The sequence below is a fragment of the Mya arenaria genome, chromosome 7 (assembly GCF_026914265.1).
Source record: "Mya arenaria isolate MELC-2E11 chromosome 7, ASM2691426v1".
Taxonomy (NCBI): Eukaryota; Metazoa; Mollusca; class Bivalvia; order Myida; family Myidae; genus Mya; species Mya arenaria.
In genome coordinates this window covers 57,278,116-57,301,896 of record NC_069128.1, presented here as the reverse complement: position 1 = coordinate 57,301,896, position 23,781 = coordinate 57,278,116, and the positions used below count along the sequence as shown (strand labels likewise).

The 23,781-nt window shown below is 37.2% G+C and overlaps 1 protein-coding gene across 2 annotated transcripts; it reads right to left on the bottom strand.

Annotated features, from left to right (window-relative positions):
* Positions 1–1,358: 1,358 nt before the first annotated feature.
* LOC128240216 (heat shock 70 kDa protein 12A-like) lies at positions 1,359–21,861 on the bottom strand. 2 transcript variants are annotated; one of them, XM_052956732.1, is made up of 10 exons: positions 21,727–21,861; positions 21,341–21,441; positions 20,718–20,819; positions 19,881–19,982; positions 11,107–11,328; positions 10,314–10,461; positions 9,364–9,479; positions 5,268–5,712; positions 4,997–5,059; positions 1,359–4,032 (listed from the first exon to the last, which is right to left on the bottom strand). In XM_052956732.1, exons 2-10 carry the CDS (start codon positions 21,428–21,430, stop codon positions 3,605–3,607), a joined length of 1,716 nt encoding a protein of 571 aa, XP_052812692.1. In that variant the 5' UTR covers positions 21,431–21,441; positions 21,727–21,861; the 3' UTR covers positions 1,359–3,604. The 2 variants fall into 2 exon arrangements, with proteins under 2 accessions (XP_052812692.1, XP_052812691.1); XM_052956731.1 differs by lacking the exon at positions 21,727–21,861 and having other exon boundaries at positions 21,341–21,540.
* Between the last annotated feature and the right edge of the window lie 1,920 nt (positions 21,862–23,781).

The following is a 23,781-nucleotide window of genomic DNA, read 5'->3' as shown; positions in this document are numbered from 1 at the left end:
AAATCATTATCAGAAATTAGGACAATAGATCAAATTTGATCTGATAAATGTTTATGAATAACAAGTACGTTCTTTTCAGAGTGAAATTTGCTTAGTTGTAGCCAATTAGACCGATCATTTGGACCGATCATTTGACGACCATGTGCTGCATGAGGCATCCTCCTATCACTGCTAATTTTCGCTTTATAAATACTGTAATAAAGGTCGAATGGAGTTATGGTTATTGTGCTCTGCACTTCCGCTCATAGTGCTTTACCACTATACGTCGATTAATTAAATTCCATCAAGTTGTTTTCAATACTTATACAAAAAGCTACAGAAACAAGTTCAGTAGCAAAAGGTCTAAACATAAACCCGGTTTAATGGCCAGAAACATGGACGAACAGCACAATACTCCACAAGCAGCACAGTGCATATATACTATATATATAAACAAGACGCCAATGCGGCAACGCCGCATTAAAGCCGGATTTATATTTGACTATAAAATTTTGCAAACCAAGGATTTGAGCTAGTGACCTAGTATTTTTAAACAAAAAGACCCAAAGGCAGTAACTCTGTAATTAGCTGAAATATAATTGCGGTTCCTGTAAACTGCACTCCCTCTCATTATGATCTACCACTGTATGAAGTTTTATTAAATTCCATCTAATAGTTTTCAAGTTATGCTCCGGACAAGAAAAAGTAACAAAGGGCACTAACTATGTAATAAGCTGAAATAGAATTGCGGTTCCTGTACACTGCACTCCCTCCCATTATGATCTATCACTGTATGAAGTTTTAATAAATCCCATCCAATAGTTTTTAAGTTATGCTCCGGACAAGAATAAAGTAACGAAGGGCAGTTACTCTGTGATTAGCTGAAATAGAGTTACGGTTATATCCAGGTGCAGCTTTGTACGGATGACAGACTCGTTAACCTCACTCTTATCCCAACAATCCTAAATAAAGATAAAACGCAAAAGGTAAATCTTATTAAAGTATGCATTAACTTGAGGAAACTTAACAATAAAATAAATAATAATAAACTTATAGGTAAACCCTAAGTACTTAGATTAGAGATCCTAACTCTATCTGCAGACGGAGGAATACTATTCAGAGCACCTAATGCAAAAACTTTTCAAAGATACGATGCAGTCATTGTTTGGAACTATAAACATCACGCACAGTCTGCCTTATACAATAAAAGGCTTAAAACTATGTGATCATAGAGTTTCATAATAAAAAGCATCATTGTACTAAATCTGGAAACAAATTAAGAAAACATTACACAAAATAAAAGCGACATGTATTAGCTAATTTGAAAATGTAAAATATTTGAAGAAAAAGAAATCACATGCCAAAACACTCCGAGTCAGCCAAAAATGTTTTAGCCTAAAAAGGTTTTAAAGATAACATGAATGAGCAAAATTTCATAAAATCAAAGGACTGAAAGCTTAGTTATTGGAAGGATGCTATATACAACCCTATATTTTGTTCCAGGAATTCATCTTCAAAAACTAGAAGCCAAGTGCTCTTCAAAATATTACCTTTATATCCACGGTTTAAATAAAATACAACTAATTCATTGAGTCTCTCTGACCAACTACCTGCTGAAAACATTTTAATTTTACGAACTTTCTTTAAAACATCACCATAAAAATCGGGATGAGCAATACTATTAGCAATCATCGATTTAAGACTACTATAATTGTACTTTAAAATGAGATTATAATGACCATTAACAAATTTTGAGTTTTATTATATCTGAAACCCTGTTTTAGAGGTTTTTCCGTCATAAGTTTACTCCGAGAGCTGATTGTTTTTATATCTGTACATATTCTAGCAAATCTTATCAACTGTGAAATAAATACACGATATGATGGTGAACTAGGAACATCTTCATCTAAAGAAGGGTAATTAATTATTTCAAAATTAAAATCATCACGTTTATCATAAAAATTGGTACACAATATATCTTCCTTTACTTTAAATATGCTCCGGACAAGGGAACGTATGAGAGGCCAATAATACCGCATTTCCAATCGTTACCTTCCATCATTGTATGTAATTATGTTGAATTCCATCAAGTAGTTTTCAAGTTATGCTCCGGTCAAGCGAACGTAAGAGAGGCCAATAATACCACATTTATCCGGACAAGAAAAGGTAACAAAGGGCAATTACTCTGTAATAAGTTGAAATAAAATTATGGTTCTTGTACACCGTGCTTTATATACTTTCTGGTTAAAATAAAAATGCCGACCAGACCAATTTAAAAACCTTTCTCAAATCAGAAATAGTGGGTGTCATTTTATTCATCTTGTCTTTCATGTCAGTTGAAATTCATTAAAATGAGCTATGCATTTACTGCGGGAATGTTTTTTTATTTATTGTTTTTGTTTGTACCTTGGCAGGAAGTGTATAGTAACATGCACGATATTACGTTGTTTATCATATATAATATAGCAACTGGTATTAGTTTATGTTATGTACTCATAACCAACACGATACTGTCAATATCCCTATAACATAAAAAGACAAAATCTAAAACACTCAATGGTATGAAATTTAATGAGGTCCTAATGCAAATATTTCACCGGATATATCAATTTAACCATTAATACTATATAAATCTTAAATTCAATAATATAACACATATTCAATACTAAATATACATATTTTTCATTTACTAGCTTGAAACAAGTTGATGTTTAATCCGGAATATCTGAATAATCAATTAATAACGCTATAAACGTCAAACTCGAATGTGATCGAGTAAGACAATGTATCTATTGATGAACTACGGGTAACTACGGGTAACTACGTGTAATCTTGTTAGAAAACTCGTAGTAACAGCTTTTAGAGATCAAGGCATGACTAAATTTAAAGTGCAACAGTTCTAAAGGAGACTTTAACTAACAAAGTGACACATTAAAATAACCATTCAAGTAAGCAAACAAAGCACACATGAATTTATGGAAATAGGATGAGCTTTATGTAATAATTATATAGTTTATTCGCATTATAAACGGGGCACAGGGCATTCATTGCATAATAATACATATGTTCTCAAAAGAAAGGAAAAGTTATATCGTGATGTAACAAACAATGAACAAATGTGCAGATGATTGGGTTACAAGTAGGATTTGTAACCGAATACGTAACTAGACGTACATATACATTTTTAGTTTAAATGAAATAGAAAGTGCTTGAATATCGAACTGATGAAAACAAATCAAGGTCCTACGGGTGTGTATGCAATAAATATTATACTGGTTGAGTATTTTGTCATGTTACTGAATTCTGTCATTCACTATGCTTAAAAATGGTTCTATGAGTATTTGCAAATTTTCCAAAGTTTTTCTCCTCCCGCTTTATCCCAAATAACCTTTTGAGTGCAACGATTCCAGACAACCTTTTCATATGACGATGTGCGTGCGTGCGTGCGTGCGTGCGTGCGTGCGTGCGTGTGTGTCAACCTCCCAACGAGAGTTCCCAGATAATGAGAAGTACATTAATATAATGTTAACGGGGTGGCTACATATCCTTTTGCAAGTATATTGAAAGCTAGGAATCTTCTATTCTTTGTAATCATATAGTAATTTGCAATTTATCAGAAGCTACCTTATAACAGGAAGTTAATTTTTGCAACAATTGAGTTATTTGTTCCATCCTCAACGGCTTTCACAGTGACAAACGTGTCACCAAAATACATTTGAACATTAATCACTGGATTTTGATTTTCACTAACATCCTTTTTACTTTGGTCGGCTTGCGTTGGAGCGATTAAGGTAAGCCTTACTTCGCCGAGCCGTCTGCAATCTTCTGTGTAAGTAGGAATATCATCCCTATCTGACTTATAAAGTTCTATAACAGCTTCTTCTGGATTTGAAGCACGCAATTTGTGCTCTGCGGACGCCGTGTTTGGTTGAATTTGTATTCCTCTTTCAATGAAAACTTTGAATATACCAGTGCACTTGAACGAGCCGTTTTGGAAATACCTTAGCTTTACAGGGTGTCTTCCTTCAACAAACTCAACAGCTGAATCGATCCCTATGTGTAAAAGTATATAAATATAGACCTCTATGACATACTAACGTTAATATAATTCCAATACGTTCTGAGCAAAACAAATCTGTATTTTAATAAGAATGGCTCGGCAATGTTTCAGATTTCGCAGTGCGATGCTCTAGTTTTGATTTACGAAAATAATGCATTTTGTTACGAGCTATATATGTCCCCTGTTCCGAGGCTTTTGCGACCATGATACCTGATTTTGACTAAATGTTTGACTGACTGGCTTATCTCTATAGTTTTCATTTTATTATTGAGACAATTCAATAAATAGTTAATATTATAGGCGTATTAACCGAGTATTGATAATACAATGAAAACTTCAGAGACAAGCCAAGTAAATGAGACACCGCTTGATGCTAAAGCGGATATATTTAAAGGACATACTTTGCTCTGATATTATGCACAAAATTGCGGAATACTCTTTATAAATAAATAATTATGATACATACCTAACATGTATAACGTTACGTGTATGTTAAATTTACAAAATATCAATAAGAAGATATGTAATTGTCAGAATATCGGAAGTTCTCTATATAAATGGCATAATGCCGATCAGTGTATACATAATTGCCAGGACAGTATGTATGTGAGTAGTAAAGCGGTTTTAATATACGGATTAGCAATATACTTTCCTGAGACTGTGATATTTGGCGTTTAAAATGAGACATAACACTTTTTATTGTATATTCCTTAGCACTGGTGATAGGAAATTCGAGGATGAATTTCGAGATTGCGCGGGATAAGGTCAATCAACTGACCTGCACAGACATGAGAGTTTGTTAGTTATAAAGGTCGGTGAGCTCAGCTGGATTGGCAATCAGTGAGTTCTGAGTTCAAAGACTGGGACTCAAAAGCAGGAGTTTTTTACTCAATCCCTAGAATGGCCACATACATAGATGAGCCTGTCATAGATGTAAAACAATAATAAGTGGCTTACCTACAGTATACGGCATTCTGTGTGAGCGAATGACAGACTCGTTAAGTCCGTACAAAGCTGCACCTGGATATAAGGTCAAAATGTAACGTATTTGACATTTTACCACAACAAACCGTTCTTTAAAACATAAAAACGAGTGCAGTCATGATCTACTTGAGACTCAAAACCAGAAGAACGTCTGTATTTACAATGAGAAATATTACGTACTGTTTCTTTAAAATGGAAAAGATACAATTTGCAAACAGTCTAATACAATGAGGTTAGTATCTACCTTTTAAAACAGCAAGTTCAGGAGCCTGAGGAATTACAAGCAAATATTTCTTTGGATTAAAACGTCTTTTAACCTCCTGTTGAAGTATTTTCGACTCTGCAAAACCCCCAACTAAAACAATAGTTGACACATTCTGTAAGTCTGCCTTTTGCAATATTTCGCTAACATGAACAATGGTGTGTTCAATTGTTTCTTTGTACATGCCCAGCACTGCTGTAGCATTGACAAACAGTTTGTCTTTTCTGAATGAGACTTTCTGGGAATGTTGGATTTCTTTTATTTTTGTTACACCGGCTAGTTCAATGAGTCGTGCCGGTAGTTTGATGCTGAACTGACCATCTTGTTTTTTCTTTACTTCAAACGATCTGTCAAGCTCTAGTCGTTCGTCCATTTCTTCAGCAGAAAATCTTCGAAATACTTCGGTTCCAAATAAATCTTCCAAAAGCTTAAAAAATGTACAAACACAATATTAATTCATCGAATATAACATTACCCTAATAATTTATAAACACACACAAGTGATTATTGTCGCTTCAACAAAAACAGTTCAAATACAGCACAAAGCTTTTATAAAACAATAGCTACTACCACACAGTAGCAGTATTTAATGATATACCTATCATTTGCTTTAGGTTGCGAACGTTAAAGGTCTTTAAATGATTAAAATATTTATTTGAAATATAGATGGCGGATTATCAATTTAAAGTTGTTATGTAGTAGTAATATGTCCTTGATTGCATTCACTGTAATCCAGCCAGCATGCGTCAGGTATATATAATTCAGGTATAATTCAGAAGATCAGCAAAACGTTCGAAGCCTGAACGCATTGTATTTATTGTTACATTTACATATGTTACTCAGAAATATGATTGATATTATATTTGCTACGTATCAGCTTTAAGGACTGTACTGACGGTTACAAGGCGGTACCTAACAATCCTTGATAAGTATAATTAGTTTTGTTTATAAAGTATATATGTACTGTGTTGTTTGTGGAGTTTTGTGCTGTTGTTCCATGTTTCTTGTCTGTGATTTGTTTTGTTTTGTGGTATATGTCTTTGGCGTTTACCCTGTGCCGTTAAACGCGGTATATGTTTAAACGTTTGGTTACTGAGCTTTTTTCTGTAGTAGCTCACATAAATATTATTTTTTGGTAATTTAGGGTGGGTGTTTTTAGATGATGTTATTGCAGATTCAGTATTTCAAGATAGCGGCAACTATTGGGTATACCATTTAGATGTGTTTCACTTTCTTTCTAGACATCAAAGCAGTGTACTAAGACCGAAATCCATATACCTTACGGACCCGAAGACCCAAACACTTGTGTGTGTAAATAAAGCCGTGCGTGTGATTATGTTTTATTGTTGTTGTCATATGTTTAACTTGTTTAAGCAATGTCATTTATCGTACAAGACGTATGTTCATTCCGGCCTCTCAGCACTTAAATGTATTCTTTGAGAAAAAACATATTCTTTAACATATTACTTACAACTAAATGTGATGTTGCGTTTTTCAGAATGTTGTTCATATTATATTTTAGTGTGCTGATTTAGGTATAGATTATCTGAATCATACTTTGGTTATAGGTATTAGATTATGTTAACAGTACGGAAGTCGACTGGTTCTTGTGCACACTAGTACATGTACAAATCTCGACCGGCTTCTTCAAACCTCATTATTGACCTCGCTTGGAAACGCGACGTTAGTTTTGGATATATGTCAATGTTGAACCATGGAGGATATCATGATAAAAATGGACCAGCAAAATTATTATTGTAAAATATAACTATAATATGTGTTTGATAAAAAAACAACCTTCACCTCAAATTAACTGTATAAACTGATTATAGAAAAAGGGAACATCAAGATACAAAAAAACACGTATGTTTTGTACCGTTTTTACAAACCTTTGGGCACAATTAATAGATATTTAATAATTCGCCCCCCTAATTCGAAGGCCAAGGTTTTTTAAGTAGAATGTGCGTATTGTGAAATGGATGGGAATAAGTCATTCCGTACCCTAGCCATTTCGTACCCTCCAATTTTTGAAATTGTGAATATATGGCACATGCAGATTATGAGGTGACACATTGTAATACAAAAACTACAAATAGAGTTCGTTATTCGATAATCATGCATTCAGTCAATAGGCAATAAAAAGCGGATCATTTGATACCGTGATTTGTCCTCTGATAAACCCGGTATCACTGGAAAGTGATGGTATGCTACTTAACTGCATCTGCTTCCTTTTAGTCATGTTTCAACAACATTCGCGACGTCTTTGATTGTTTGCATCAAAATTGGTCTTGTATTAGAACTATAAAACGACCTTCGAAATTATCAGGGGTCAATGTCAAAACATTGTAGACATATTCGTGCTGGCTTAAAAAAACGTTTATTATCTATTCAAAATGATATCAATAGGGCATGACAAACATCAATTGTTATAAAAAAGCACATTCGAGACGGGTTCAAGACACTGTAAGTTCAAATCATTGTACTCAGTTTGATATGCCATAGCTAAATGATAGCAATATATATACATTCCAAATGAAGCTATATAGTCATGGAAAACAGTTTTAAGTTCATATCCGAAAGAGGAAATATTTAGAAACGTAACAGAAATCGAGGTGTTGCTGACATTATAAATAATCAAAATGACAATTATGTTAAAATTCGATATCAGTTGGCAAAAGTATGGCATGCATATGAAATTTTATCTGAAACTTTATCTGAAACTTTGATTTCATAAACAATGCACTAGCACGGATAAAGCATTTGTTTTGTTTTTAGTAAAATCTCTACAAACATGAGTCGTGTATGATTTATTACCAGGGCTGCTCACTAAACCAGGTGCATCCAACAAAATGCATTGAACATGTTATTAAAGTCTATATATAAGGTCTCTTTCTACAATGACAGGATCCTCGCACAAATATCCTCATAATCGAATAACCCACATACTATGTACGCCCATTATGTCTTGATGTATCTTAATATAGTCCCCAACCTTCGTCTCTTCCGGACAAAATTAACAGATTTTTTTCAGTGGTTTATGAATATGCATATGCATCATGCTTAAGACTCTGGCCTGAAATTACTGAGACAAAAAGAGGAATCTTCTCACACTTTCCGCTCAATTCTGCATACCATGATTATACACAACGTAGCAGGCTGAACGCTCGTCAACGTTTTAAGTTATTTTATCTTAATTGTAAATGTGTAAATATGTTTAACATGCATTTAGTAAATATTGTTATTATGTACTTACACAAATAAAAAAAACGTGATAAAACTGTTCGGAACGAGCCGATTTAAGGCTATTTTAATCATAGAAACTGTACTTATGAATGAATTATATCGTCAAAAAACTTATAATTGACTAAAATGAAAAGTTATAATTTTATTTTGGTTTGATATCTTACGCAAAATGAGCATCTAATTGCATCTTTAATACGATCCATTCCCCCACCCATTTTATTTCTGAGTTTCCTGAATTAATTTCCGGGGAAGAAAACTTTCCGAAACCGATAACCTAGATCCCCGCGAGTATTTCAAAATGTAAAAACCGATATTTTTTATTTATTGGATTTATTTTGATTCAGTACGCGTTCATTTTGAAACTATTTGCGTATTTTGCGTTGTCTTACGCGTCGATTTAAAAATGATTGCGTTTTCTATTATTTTAACTGCGTAGCTACGTAATTATGCAGCTTATTCACACAATTCAAACCGAACAACATATTACAGATACTTATTATAGCGCTACCTTAGCATGCTACTCATTAAAAAACGCGATACGTAATTATAAGAACAGATTGATATGTAAATAAGGTTGTTGACCACCGCAGTTCTAGCAGCACTGGGGTTGATACGCCCGTGCGCGCATGAATTCGTCACTTGTTAAAATTTTATGACTCTTTGCTGAAGGTTGATTCCGATAACGGTTATAAAAGTCTGCAGGCCTAGCAGCCTATATCCTAACAATAACACAGGTAGTGGGAAATGTAAAGGTTCGGTATCAGTTAAATAAAATGGATTGTCAGGGAAGGTCACACTGTTTCACATTTAGATCGAAAAGTGCGGTATATTTTACCTCAAAGAACTTTTTATTGACGTTGTGTCCTCCCCATGGCCCCCCTGACGGCGGAACAAGGGCGTCCAAAGTCCCATCATCATTTACCTTGTGTGCAGTGATGTCAACTGTGCCTCCTTAAGCAATACAAAACAAATCACTGGTCAGGCAATAACGAAGCATTTTAAATGTTTTGATCAAAGTTTATATAGTTTCGATATTTTATTTTTGATATGATTTTTCGGAACATCAAGTATAACCGAATATCTATAGGGACCTTCAATTACTCAAAGGAGATTTAATATTTCGAAGGTCCTTCGATGACTCGAAATATATCTGTCGCCAGGTTAGCCCACTACTGTTGACCGGCAGGCCCCAGTTACTTAACAATCTATATACATTTATAATAGGATCCAGCTTTGGTCACTTTTTTGGTTTTGGTTTAAAAACACGTTGTTACTAGGAAGTATATTACGAAGAATCGTCCAGTGATCTACATATACTCACGTGAGCAATCCATCTGAGATGTAGTTAATTGAATATATAATGGAACAATATAAAGACAAATGGCCAAATCGCTATATTAAGGTATCATGAATAAATCAAATGTGTGGCCGAATAAAGAGAATAACGAATTATAGGTCCATCTTCTACACTGTGATCTCTTTTTACAGACGGAAAAGATCTTCTCAGCTGCGTATGAAAATAACTGGATTTCATCTTAATGAGCTTTTCTTTTTTACAAACACGTGTTTATGCAATATTGTGTTAAAATTAAATTTAATAACTTTATTTAATAACTGAAAGAGAAGTAACAGCATTGTGTAGGTAAAAAGACTGCTTCAGATAAATGTCAATTATGTAGCAAATTAAAACGATGCAATGCAGTAACAACTGATTGCATAAATTAAAATGAAACATGCCATTAAGTTCTACAGTTGCTCTTCATTGACAATGTAAGATAATCGTACCGCCAAGATCTACGAGAATAAAGTTGCTGCCAGGTTTAAAGATGTCGTTCTGTCGAGGATCAACTGCTGTCGAATATTCGTTCTTACAAAAGATAGCGGCCGCCTCTGGTTCATAGACAAGCCGAAGGTGTGCACGTGCTATCCCAGCCTTAAACATGTTTATATTGAACTATTACACCTAATTATAGTAGTGCATGGCATAAACTCGTGTTCCATAACTCGTTTTTCAATGACCGTTTCAAGATGGTAATACTATCATATAACTATAAAGCTTCTTGAGGCGTGTGTGGTTTGTTTGTGGTGTTTGTATGTTTGTTGTTTAGTATAAAGTAAACAATGCATGCAAATATGTTTATGATGCATTGCATGTTGGTCTAGAAAAAGGAACTTGTAAACATAGTTGTTTGATATTGACACTTGTCACATATTTACAGGACGCAATCTTTATATCAAATGTCCTTTAAAAAAATGTTTTTATTTTTATTTTGTACGACATGTATTCACATATGTAACACACAGTAAATATTATTACAGGATTTTTTTTATAGAAATATAAGAAGTAACTAATATATTTGATATATTTTAAATGATTTCGAAAAAGGCAAGAAGAACGCTAAGGCCTATGCGATGCCTCTTCTATCACTTATTCAGGTTCATAATATGTTATTACCGAATTTCTCTATACCATTTGAAGTCATATGTCGTACAGTTTTCCTTTAGTTTATTAATTTTGTGGTTTTGCTGCAATGTGTTATTTTCTGTATCGTAATGAATAAATGCGTTGGCTACAAACCTTTTCAGCTGCAAGGATCATTATTTGTTTCGCTGCATCTTCCCAGATTGCGGGAACAGTTATCAACCATTTTACGTCATTTTCTTCAAAGCGTGGGGCATTTGCTAAGAGAGTTCCCAACAGCTCGTCTTTCAGGTATTTGATTGCGCCTCCAAACACATCTATTATGTCCATTGTCTGTCCCTGGTCATCCTTCAACTTTGATGTTACACGCAGCGGCTTCTGCAAGTTGAAATTCGAAATTGGTTATGACTTATGAATACCCTTGGTTTCATACCATGCGAGAGCGAAGCCCCAGCTGCGAAAAGTGTACCGCTTATATCCCACTTAGTACCTTTTAGTAGTAATACCTACTAACAGTGTTCTCTGCTAGACTAATAATGTACAATTTCTGTTCTCTAATAACAAAATACTGTAGTGGTTGTTCCTCAGCAGGAACTGTGGAGTGTTCCACCGGAGTGATAGGAGTGACGGTTCTCGAGCGGGAACTGTTGAGTTCACCGGTGTTAAGGTAGAAAGATCGGGTAAAGAGGAGCAGACGTGTTTTGCAACGACTGACTTTTGTTCATTTAATTAATATCTTAAGAACTTTAGAACACACTATCTAGGTAAGATACATTAATGGTATTAAAGGCAGCGGTGATTAAATTATTATTTGCAATAAATATTTCAGTTGTTTTAATCAGCAATTCTGATATTTTTCTGTTGAAATTTTTCCCGCGAGCGGGCCACGTGGTATTTTTACCGTACTTTTTTTAGCATTCTTAGTCATCCTTGGTGTTGTTTGGTATAAATAATTGTCTATTTGCATTTACAGTGTTATTATGGCTTGCTCGAATTATCCTATAAATTTTATGACAGAGGAAGAATTACAACAATTGCCAAATGTAGGCCCTAGTCTTGCAAAGACTATTGTCGTCATTCGCACGGAAATGGGCAACCTTACAGAGCAGTCTCCGCAGGTTCTTCTTCGTAATAAAATGTCAAGGGATGTTTTGGAGAAGTTAGATTTCAGGCCTAATAGGGACCTCCAGCGGGGTCCTTGTGACGTGTCAGTTCGAGAGGAGGACGTCAGAGGAATGTCGCACATGTATGTCATTGTGTTTGCAAGGGATTGCCCTTGATTATGGTGTTAGGCTGGTTAAAAGCAATCCAATGATTACCTATCGGTTGTTATTGAAGAACCTTGAGGACCGCTTTGGTCCAGAATCACCGGCTACGGCGCAGGCAAAGTTTTTACATGCCTGTCAGTCTAATAGTGAAGGCATCAAAGATTGGGCAGACAGGGTGCACATTTTATCTGTGGATGCTTACGCAGATTTTCCGGAAACATTTAGTAATCGCCAGGCTATTGATCGTTTTTGTCAGGGTCTTGTTGGGAGAATTGAAGCTGCCGTAAATCATTTGAGATTGTTTCAGCATAGCAGAAGTGTGATAAGGGAAAGGAAGGCTCGACAGATGCCTGCAGCTGTTAATTATGCCGAAAATGCTGCGCAAGTGCGGGCGATGCAGAAGACAGCGGAGTGCATGTCAGAGCAAAGTATATTACGTAAGCAAATTGAGGATTTGCAAGAGCAAATGAAAAATACGTTCAATGCTGGCGGGCGTAGACCCCAAGCTCGGAGGACACCTGTCAGCACAGGCTCTCGGATGTGTTTCATTTGCGATGAGACAACGCACATGGATGCTAAATGTCCTCATAAAGCAGAGGTACAGCAAGCTTTAAAAGACAAAGGGCTGAGTCTGGGAGCAAACACTCAGTCCGAGAGACAAGCAGCACCAAAACAAATGACAAGGTAGGTCATGTTGTATCTGAGGGTGCAAAGGTGCTTAACCATCCGTCTAGTTCTGCCAGTGTAGAGCAGGTATTGTATAGCCAAAGTGTTGACTTTGTAAGTTCAGAGGCACAGTTGCCTTTGGAACATATGCCTGTTCCTCCTAGTCGTGGAGGGGAGACTGTGGATAATGTTAAGGTATGTTTAATGAAATCATTGTCCACTTTCAGCATACCTCTACGGGTAGGTGATGTATCAGTAAGGGCAGTGGTAGATTCTGCAGCGGAAGTGACTATCATTTCAGATAAGGTTTATGAGAAATTGAAAAATCTTTCTTCAAAATTGCATGATGTAAGACTGGACACTGCTGGTAGGCAGATGTCAATAAATGGGTTTGTAGCAAAGAGTGTCAAATTAAAAATAGGAGATACTTATTATGTAGGCCCTATTTATGTGGCCCCTATTGATCAAGACATGCTTTTTGCTGCAGATCTATTACAACAGGGTATCCCTATCCTGAACATTGGGAAGGGTACGTTGATATACGACGGCCATTAGATCACTAAAGAAAGTACAAATCGGATTGGACAGCCAATTGTTGCACGTGTGACAGTAGCACAGAGAAGAGTTGTACCGCCAAACTCTCGGGAGTAGAGGTAAATTGTAATATTGATGCAAAAATGCCTGATAAATATATCGAACCATGTGAAAATTCAAAAGTGTTTGGAGCAAGAGTGGTTCGTAGTGAGGGTCAGCAGCCTTTTATGTGTATTGTTAACACCACTGATAGGTTTCAGCTTTTAAAAAATGGTAAAGAAATAGAAAGGGCATATCCGGTTGAGTCATTTGTAGATGTAGATAGTGATAAGGAAGATCTGAAAGAGCAGTTGGCTGACACTGACCAATTACAGCAAATGGTTAAGTCGTCTGTAGGAAATCTTGAGATAGGGCAAGCAGAGCAATTAGTGCATTTGCTAATTTCATATGAAGACGTTTTTGCTAAAAATGAGTTTAATTTTGGCACATTTTCTTCTATTGAACATTCTATAGATACAGGGGATGCAAGACCAGTTAAACAGCGTTTGCGTAGGACACCACCATGTTTTGTAGTGGAGGAAGAAGCGCATATGCAAAAGATGCTTCAGGCAGCGGTCATCCAGGCATCGACATCAGATTGGACATCGTCTCCAGTACTCATTCGTAAACGAGATGGAAGTGTAAGGTGGTGTATTGATTATCGAGCGGTAAACAATATCACTATAAAGGATGTATTCTCCTTCCCCTTGTAGATGATTGTCTTGACACTTTGTCTGGTAATATTTGGTTTTCTAAGTTGGACGCCAAATAAGGGTATTGGCAGGTCCCCATTAAGTAAGAGGACCAAAAGAAAACGGCTTTCATTACCAAATGGGGTTTGTACGAACATGTCAAAATGGGTTTTGGTTTATGTAATACCCCTGCGACATTTTCTAGAGTAATGAACCTTGTTCTACGCGGTTTAACCTGGAAAACCGTCCTCGCATTCTTGGACGACATTTTGGTTATGGGAAAGTCATTTGAGGAGCATATGGTAAACCTCGAAGAGTCCCTGGAACGTTTCAGGCTCCATGGTTTGAAGCTCAAACCAAAGAAATGCATTATCTTCCAAAAAGAGGATGAGTTCCTGGGAAGAAAGGTTAGTGGTAATTCACTTACAATGTCAGAGGCTGATACTGAGACTGTGTCCAATTGGCCGGTTCCTACATGCTCCAAAGAGGTAGAGCGCTTTATGGGATTGGCAAACTACCATCGTACATTTGTCAAAAACAATTCTAAGGTAGCAGAACCACTGTATGCTGTAGTGGGTAAGCAGAAGTTTCATTGGGGAGATGAACAGCAGATAGCATTTGAGACACTTAAAAGAGCACTGGTGCAGCCACCAGTATTATCTCTACCTAAGGTAGAAGGTGATTTCATCTTAGATACAGATTCGTCAGATATGGCTGTAGGTTCAGAGTTAGTTCAGGTGCAGGATGGTGCGGACAGAGTAGTAGCTTATGATAGTTATGCTCTGACTTAGGAGCAACGCCGTTATTGCACAACAAGAAAAGAGCTTCTTGCTGTCGTAAGATTTACAAGGCAATTTAAGCACTGTATGCTCGGTAAGCCTTTTAAGGTCAGAACCGACCACTCGAGTCTAACTTGGTTATTTAATTTCAAAGAACCACAAGGTCAACTTGCTAGATGGATGGAGGAGTTGACCCAGTACAACATGGTACTATGGCATCGTGCGGGTAAGAAACATGTGAATGCGGACGCGCTTTCGCGTAGACCTCATCCGGGCGTATGCCAAGTTATACCAAGTAGGGGTACAGGTGACTGACCTCCCTTGTGGTGGCTGTAAGTATTGTGTGAGAGTTGATAGCCAATGGGGTATTTTTTCACAGGATGTGGATTATGCGGTTTCTTTGGCAGCGCTGAGGGCTGATATGGGCGAAGGTAGCGCCTTCAAGCATCTGGAGCCCGTGAGCGATTGTCAAGGGGGAGCTGCAGCCCTGGATGGTATTGCGCCAACGGGGATGGCCCGCAGTAACAGGGTGATAGTGCGCACACTGAGTCAGAAAGAACACAGGTACAGTTTAGTAGGTGCCAAGTTTTGGGTAACAGTTGCAAGGCGGGAGACGAAGAAGGTTTACTGAGAGTTAAGAGTGACTTTACAGTATCAGCGGCGGCAATAGGGCCGGAGGAGGCTACAATTGCATATATGTGCATACAACAGAAGGAGAAACATGGGATTTGGAGGTATACATTAAGATAAATAGGTCAAAAAATTAATCCAATGTAAAAGTTTAAGGTATACAGGTGCCCAGTGGCATTCTTACTTGTTGGGGTTTCGAAATAGAAGACTTGCAAAAGTCCCAATCCCAGTACTCTGATCTTTCTATTTTATTAACTTTGTTAAAGGTCACAATAAGTCCTAGTGAGCGGGATCTATTTTTTAACAAGTTCATGTGCTAAGGCATATTGGCTCAATAACGAGCATTTTCTACTAATTGAAAATGTTCTTTATAGGTCTCGCAAGAAGGATGAGGATAAATATCTAGTGATCCCACGATCATTACGGGATGAAGTTATAATGCTGAACCATGACATACCATCTTCAGGCCACCAGGGAGTAGCCCGCTCAAAAGCGCGCCTGAAAGAGAAGTTTTACTGGTATCGTATGGGCGATGACATCGCTAACTATGTTGCTACATGTCCAGTGTGCAATCAGCACAAGAAAAACGACAGGTATGGTGTCATTTCTTTAAAAGAGTATCAGACTGAAGCTTCGATGGAAAGGGTGCATTTAGATTTTTGGGTCCTTTATCTGTCACTGCTAAGGGTAACCAGCATGTGTTGACGATGGTCGATCAATTTACTAAATGGGTCGAATGTGTTCCATTATTAAACCAGACAGCGGAGGTAACAGCTAAGGCGGCTGTTGATCAGTTTTTCTCTATATTTGGGTATCCATTTCAGGTCTTTTCAGACCAGGGTTCAAATTTTGAGTTTAAATTGTTCACAGCCATTTGTTAAGTACTTGAAAATCGTAAGGCAAGAACAACACCCTATCGCCCAGCGGCGAACGGGCAGGTCGAATGGTACAATCGTACAGCTGATGGATGCAGTGAGATGCTTAATGCGAGGTTCACAAGATCAGTGGGACCTACATTTACCTCAAATTGCAGGGGCTTTTAGGAGTGCTGTGAATCGTAGTACAGGATTCACTGCAAATAAACTCATGTTAGGCCGTGAGGTAAATACTCCGGTGTATCTCATGTTCCCGCAGTTAACGGGTACCCTGGTTTTAGCAGATAATTATGTTGCTACTCTAGTAAAGAATATTGAGGCAGCATATGAGGTGGCAAGGAAAAACTTGGACACGTCTCTTAAGCGCATGAAACGAGACTATGATGTGCTCCAGAGACCATACGCTGAAGGTGATGTGGTGTATCTCTTGAACCCTGCAGTAATCAAGGGCAGGTGTTGGAAGTTTTCGCCGCCCTGGAAGGGGCCAGGCGTGGTTGTGGAGAAACTTTCTTCTTCTCTTTTCAGAGTACAACTACACTCTGTTGGTGGTCAACCATGATCGTATCAAACCTTGCAGGGACAGACAGTTGCCTGGGTGGATCTTAGAGTTGCTGAAAAACCCAAAGAAAGAGTCAGGTAACAGGGTGGTGGATAATACCCGTTATTGCATTTGTAGACTGCCTTGGCAAGGTCGCTTTACAATTCAATGCGACGGTTGTGACAAATGGTTTCATAGGTCATTTGTACGGGCAACGGCATCGGACGCCCTTACTTATGATAGGTACTGGTGCTATTTGTGTAAGCAGTAAAATCTCAATGTGAACAATTTTCTACTTCCAGAAATGGCTGAAAACAAGGAGATTGTTATGCCGGCGTGAGATGTCCAGATACTTGATAATCCTGACATAGAACGGGTAGCCTACATGATGGAGAAGGAGAAAGAGGACAAGCTCCTTCGATGTCCTCTGCATCAGGACATGGAATTGGAAATGGCGCATCTGTCAGTGTCTCCAGGACGCTCGCCACAAAGGCTTCTAAGACAGACGCGGGGGTCTCCAAGTCGACTGCGGAGACAGTACCACCAGCTCCGAGGTCTTCTCAAAGGAAGGGGGAGTAAAGGGTCGGGTTCCCACACTCCCAATGTCACCTGTAAGGAGTGGCGGTAGAGGATCGGGATCCCGGACTCCTAGATCTCCAGTTCGGAATGTGAGAGGTAGAGGACGGGGGCAGTCAAGGAGTACTGCGGAGAGAAGGCCTGTGCCTTCTTCTCGTTATGGAAAGAGACGATATGAGAGCCGTTCTCCTTCAAGGTACAAACGTCCTGCGAAGAAAAGCCGGCAAGGACTTTGTGGTGTATCGAACTGTGATGTCCAGTTGGCTCGCGCTCATGCATTCCAGGATCATGTGCCGGTTATCTTTGATGAAAATCAGCACATGAATGAGGAGGTGTCGGCGATTCAAGTTACCGCGCTGAATGTGATAGCTCGTATGTTGATTGGGGTCAGTGACATGGAAAGAACCATGCGAATGGTTAACATGTCAATAGGACCGTGTTCATCCTTCATGTTTAGTCAGCGTCAACGCCAGTGCGTTGACGGGGTACAGAAGGTCCTGGGGGTATCTGCTCCGGATACATGTGATGTGATTCCGCTTACATCTCCGGCGGCTTTGGTTCATTGGAAAGCGCAGCTAGTGATCTCCTGGGTTGTGAGAAAACTGCGTCCTTAAGACAGGACAGGAATACAGGGGAGTGACGGAATTTGAGAAACCCTTTGGGTGGGACAGTCCATTTGGATAGTATGGCCAGTAGGGCGCGTCTTGCTGTGATGGACATTACCACCGTGCTAAAGTGTCAGCCCAGTGATAGTGACTTTGCCATTAAACTTGATGGGGGCGAGGCTGTATTTTGCGACCCGAAGTCGTATCCAAGTGCAGACTTAACAACTGCACTTATGAAAAGGGAGATCTGGACTGCCATAGAGATTCACCCTAAATCAATCTATGATATGTCGGAGGATGATTGGAACAATTTTGAAAAGTGTTTGGCTCTGCCAGGGGTACGCGCACCTGAAGAAAGAAATGGGGTTGGACTATACTGTGCCGCCGAAAAAATTGGAATACGCAACATCGAGTTCTTGACAGGGCACTATGTAAATTCAGGGGAGGTGGTCAAGTTCTGGTGTTGCATGCAAGGGCGAAGGAATAGGAGGACAACCTGTGGCAGCTGCTGTATATGCTGAAGGGAAGGGTGCAGCCAAGCCAACGTATTCATCTTCATTGTTTCATGGATAATCGTGAAACCGTGGATTTGTGGGTGACGGAGTTCGCCAATGTGTGCTTTGATTACACAAGTCTGATTGCTAGTTGCTCAGAAGCAGCTAAGGAGGCACAACGAGCATTGGATCCGTGTAGGCTGCTACTAGAGACCTACTCTCCATTCTTCAAAGCGAAGGGGGCTAAGTTAAAGAGTCCACTACACCTGGGAACCATGGCCAATGCCGTGGCGCGGTACAGGTCGGAGTCGTGGCAGGAAATATAACAGCTAGCTCGCTCCAATGGCCAGCGGCTGTATGCGCCCCACAGTAAGGAGTGGCGTTGCCTCTTCTCAAGCTGGGTCTGGGGAGGTGAGAAGATCATGGTGGTACAGTGACTATTATGATGGTCCAGCACTGAGTCTTTAAGTAGGCGGTTCTGAGATCGTCTGCTATGGAATACAAGGTAACACTTATTTTACCTTACCAGTGTAGTGGTTGTTCCTCAGCAGGAGTGACGGTTCCCGAGCGGGAACTGTTGAGTGCACCGGTGTTTAGGAAGAAAGATCGGTGTTACTGAGTTGAAGTCAAAGGAAGCAGACGTGTTTTGCAACGAACTTTTGTTCATTTTATTAATATCTTTAGAACTTCACGATATCTAGGTAAGATACATTAATACAAAGAAAAGTTAGTCTCAATTTTGGAACAACATTTAGTGTTCGTTTAACATAAACATGTTTAGTAACACTCTGGTAATACACAAAATATGTGCAGGACCGTTCAACGTTAATAGTTTTAGAGGGGTTCTGTATAATCTTACTTAAACATGAACGAGACATGCCTTTTAAGTTAAAATTCTTACCATTATAGATAATATTGTTTTACCTCAAAACTGTGTATGTTTAAATTTTACATTGAAGTTTACTTTATTCGATACCTACCCCATTCACAAATAATATGTTCGCAGGGGTAAAAATATCATAAACACTATATTTGCATTTTACAAAACTGCAATTGTTATTAACTTTAAACCACCCGGTAATGATGAGCATATAGTGAACCATAATTCAACTTCAACATGCTTAAACGAGATTTAAGCTTCATTCGATGTAATTGAGAGGAAATGCGTTTTTTCTTACACCGCGTTTGCGACGTCATATGTCTGGCATATGTTCTTCTAATATCTTAAACATACCTTCTGGTCTTTCATTCTATACAGTTCCATTTTAAAGCAACCAAAATTTCGCCACCCATAGTGGTTGTCCTCTTCAGCAAGTTCTGCATATTTGTTTTCGGCCTGTAGTGCATAAATAAGCATGAACAGCTTGTCTGTAAAGCAGCATTTTGTAAATGGTAAATAATATAATGTTCATCTACGTAGATATAGAGTTTACTGTTTTCTTTTTAACTGCAAGACAGTAAAAGTGAAATGGGTCAGGTATATGTTTGTTTATTAGCAATGTTTTATGTCATTCGACGCTGCTACAATGCCATTTAATCTAAAAATGTCAGCTAGTTGATGCGTGTTTTCTGGCAAGGGACGACACAAATGTCAACATTAAAGCTCAAACAACGTATTACTTTTACTCCTGTCACAATATATTGTGGATTGGTTAGTGACAAACATGTTCACAGCTCAAACTTATCATAGTCTTGTTACTCGTTTGACTTTTTGAACCATATAAATATATTTCAGAAAAATGCGTAGCTCTGAAATTATTTACACATGTATAATAGGACAAATGTACTGTATGCTTGCTAAATATTGAACCTTACAAAAAAATAAAATATAAAGAATTTTTCTTTTGGTGCGTCATTTATTTAATATGGAAATAAAACCCCTAAATATTGAAGTCAGGAATCATAAATTTGGAAGATATTAAATCAAATTTAAACACTTTTACTAGAACTGTTTTACGAACAACGATATTGCAATGCAATGAATTGCTTTTGAACTAAAATGGAAAAACATTATATATATTAAACCACATGAATTCTAATTGGGTTTGGATAATACCCAATAAATAACTACCTGATATCCAAATGAGTTGAAATTCTTATCCTTGTCAAAGAGGATGACGGTCGGAGTTTTGTATGTGACGGTGGACCCATGAAAACTTGAAACTGAGCAGATCTGAAATAATAATTTCTGCTTTTAATGGTTCTTTTAGTCTAAACTATATTTATATACATGAACATCGATTTTGAATAACTTTATGTTAACTTATGCTGTCATTATGGTTGCGCCAGATCGTGCTAAGGTGTTATTAGGGGGGAACCAGAAACCCAACTAGTATGGATTGGTGACTGCATACAAAATGTATTAAAAGGGCTGTAAAAAGTCATCATAAAATTGAAAAATAAGTATACAATGCATGAATAATTATTGAAACTGTGATTTGCCGAAAAGCGTTATCGCTATTCTTATATTCATATAATCATAACTGATTCTCTGTATTTAATAAAAGTAATTGGTATTCACACGTTACCCTGCTTAAACAACGCTTAATAACTTAAAACTTTGGAATGAAAAAATGATAAACCGATTTTTCTGTTATTTAATAGCTAAAAAGTTTAATTTTAAATATAATTAAGTAATTCAAATATGTTTCATTTTTCACCATTACCCGATGCATAACACTGATGCGTACTTACCTTGTCGGATCCTCGGAATTGAAAAGCGTACCCAGAATACGTTGAACCAAAATCTATAGCTGCAACAACCATGTGTTCGTCACGTGACATTTCACTTCCTGCTGTAAAAAAACAATGCGATAAAACAATTAACATTCAATGTCCTCACATTAATTTTAAGGCATATTGTACTTAGCTTGTAAATACGTAGAATGAGCTAAACATAATAATAACCATTCCATGATATCAATCACTTCATTACAGGATAATATACACTATTTATGTAACTCAATCATGCAAACGAAATGAATGCGCAAATATAACAATTGCAAATGTTATTCACATTGATTTACAAAAGAATAATAAGGAAAACCATTGGTGGCAATCTACCCGATCTAAATACATACCAAAAGCACCGAATCGATAGAATGGTTATGTTAGCATGCCTACATCCGCACAAATACTAATAAACCTAAATTTGGAATAATCTTTCTGAACTAAATTTATTTATAATACTAATAGTACAACTTTACTAATTGATAATTTACTATCAGAAGTATGGATACGTTAAATGAACTTTTTATGAAAACAAAAGAGGAAGTTAAATCACTGTCCCAGTATTTGATAAACATGAATGTATTGTATATCTTTATCAGGTTCACTAGGTACACTTAAAGTAGCACAATGTAAGTGGATCAATTGAACAAACAGAACAAACATGCATACCATATGTGTATAATTAAAATAGTATGTGGGCGTTTTTTCAACTGGGGCCACGTAGCTATTGATTGGAGCAAAAACAATTATATCTGTTTTTATTATAAACGCATCATAAATCAAAAAGCAAAACATATCGCAATATACGTTTGTCCGTGTTCTGCTCCAGTGCCATAAGGCCGTATTCCACTAAGCTGACGTCACGTCATAATTATCATTGCGCGATGTTATTTTTTTAATATGACGTCATAAAACAAAAAGAGTATGATATTTATAATGAAAACAGGTGCAATTTAAGTGATTTAACCAGTATTTTATAATAAAAACGGGAAAGTTTGCATTGTGTTTTGATACGGAACGTATACGGAATATATATATATATATATATATATGTAAAGGACTTAAGTTCCGTCTTCTTTCCAATCACTGAAGTCGGGTTCATATTTTGAATTGTCTTGACCTCAATGTCTGCTATGACTGAAAGCAAAAAAACTGAGTTACACTGCTGCCTTGATCTACGTATTATCTTGAAAACTAGAAAATTAGGCTAGTCTAACATGATCGCTAAACTAGGTATAGTATCTTGACAGGAATAAAAACAAACAAACAAGAGAGTCCATTGGGCCCTGAAACGCTTACCTGGTATATGTAACAATTCCAGACAATCATACTGATAAAATGATTAGATGTTTCTGTATAAATAAGGTTGTTTGTTTTGGGAACTCTTCGACCACAATCCAACTTGACCGGGATATGATAGTCATATACATTCTCTCTTAATATAGTTATGATTGGTGAATAGGTGATTGTATGTAAACACTGTTAAATATGGCATTTATTTATTAGTCAAGACCATATCAAGATCATTTTGCATGGCTCTTAATTGAATTTAACCGGGAACCTAAAGTCGTACATTTGTTATTATGATAAGGATTGGTTAGGCAATAAATGTGCTAAAATGTGAACAAATTTAAATTGGCATCTATTAAAAAGCAAGGAAAATTGCTCTTTAACTACTGGTCAGATTCGGTCATGACTCAAACTTGGCAATAATCGTAAATAATTGCTAGAGAGGTAACAAACTAAACTAATTGCGGACGATGTTCGACGGACGGACGACAAAAGGCTATTACCAAACTTCACCATTGTCCAAAACCGTATTCAGTAGTAGCAAAAAGAACAATTAGGGTGTGACAACATTTTCGTCCGTATCTACGTTCTTCATGTTTTAGAGTAAATTTCAAGATACAGCTAGACAGTATTTGAAATGGACAAAACATGTTATTGTTGTTGTTGTTTTTGAAAAATAAATGTAGAACTTGTAGGGTTTTACTGCCAGGTGTGTAAAGTTCGTTTATACTTATTTTAGTTTAATATGATTGACAATAATACAAAACACATGCACCTAGAGGGATACCAAACAATGGCAGGTTTCTGTAGCTTTCTAAAGCTGTCTAGCTTAAACCGTTCGCGAGCATATGCTGCTTTATCTCTATCTTAAGAGACCCCAGACTATTTATAAGTTTGTTGAGCATACTTCATATCCAGCAAGAGCCAGAGTTACATTTTAGTTGATGTTGTTGGCTTGTGTAAAATGAAATACCGACGATACTTTAAAATTCATTTGATTAAAATTGTGATCTAGTTTCTGGTTTTTAGAATCTGGTTTTGTAATGCAAGTCACATGCTTAACGTTTTAGCAATGTTAATGGGATATTTAACCTGAAAATACCTTTCACAGACAT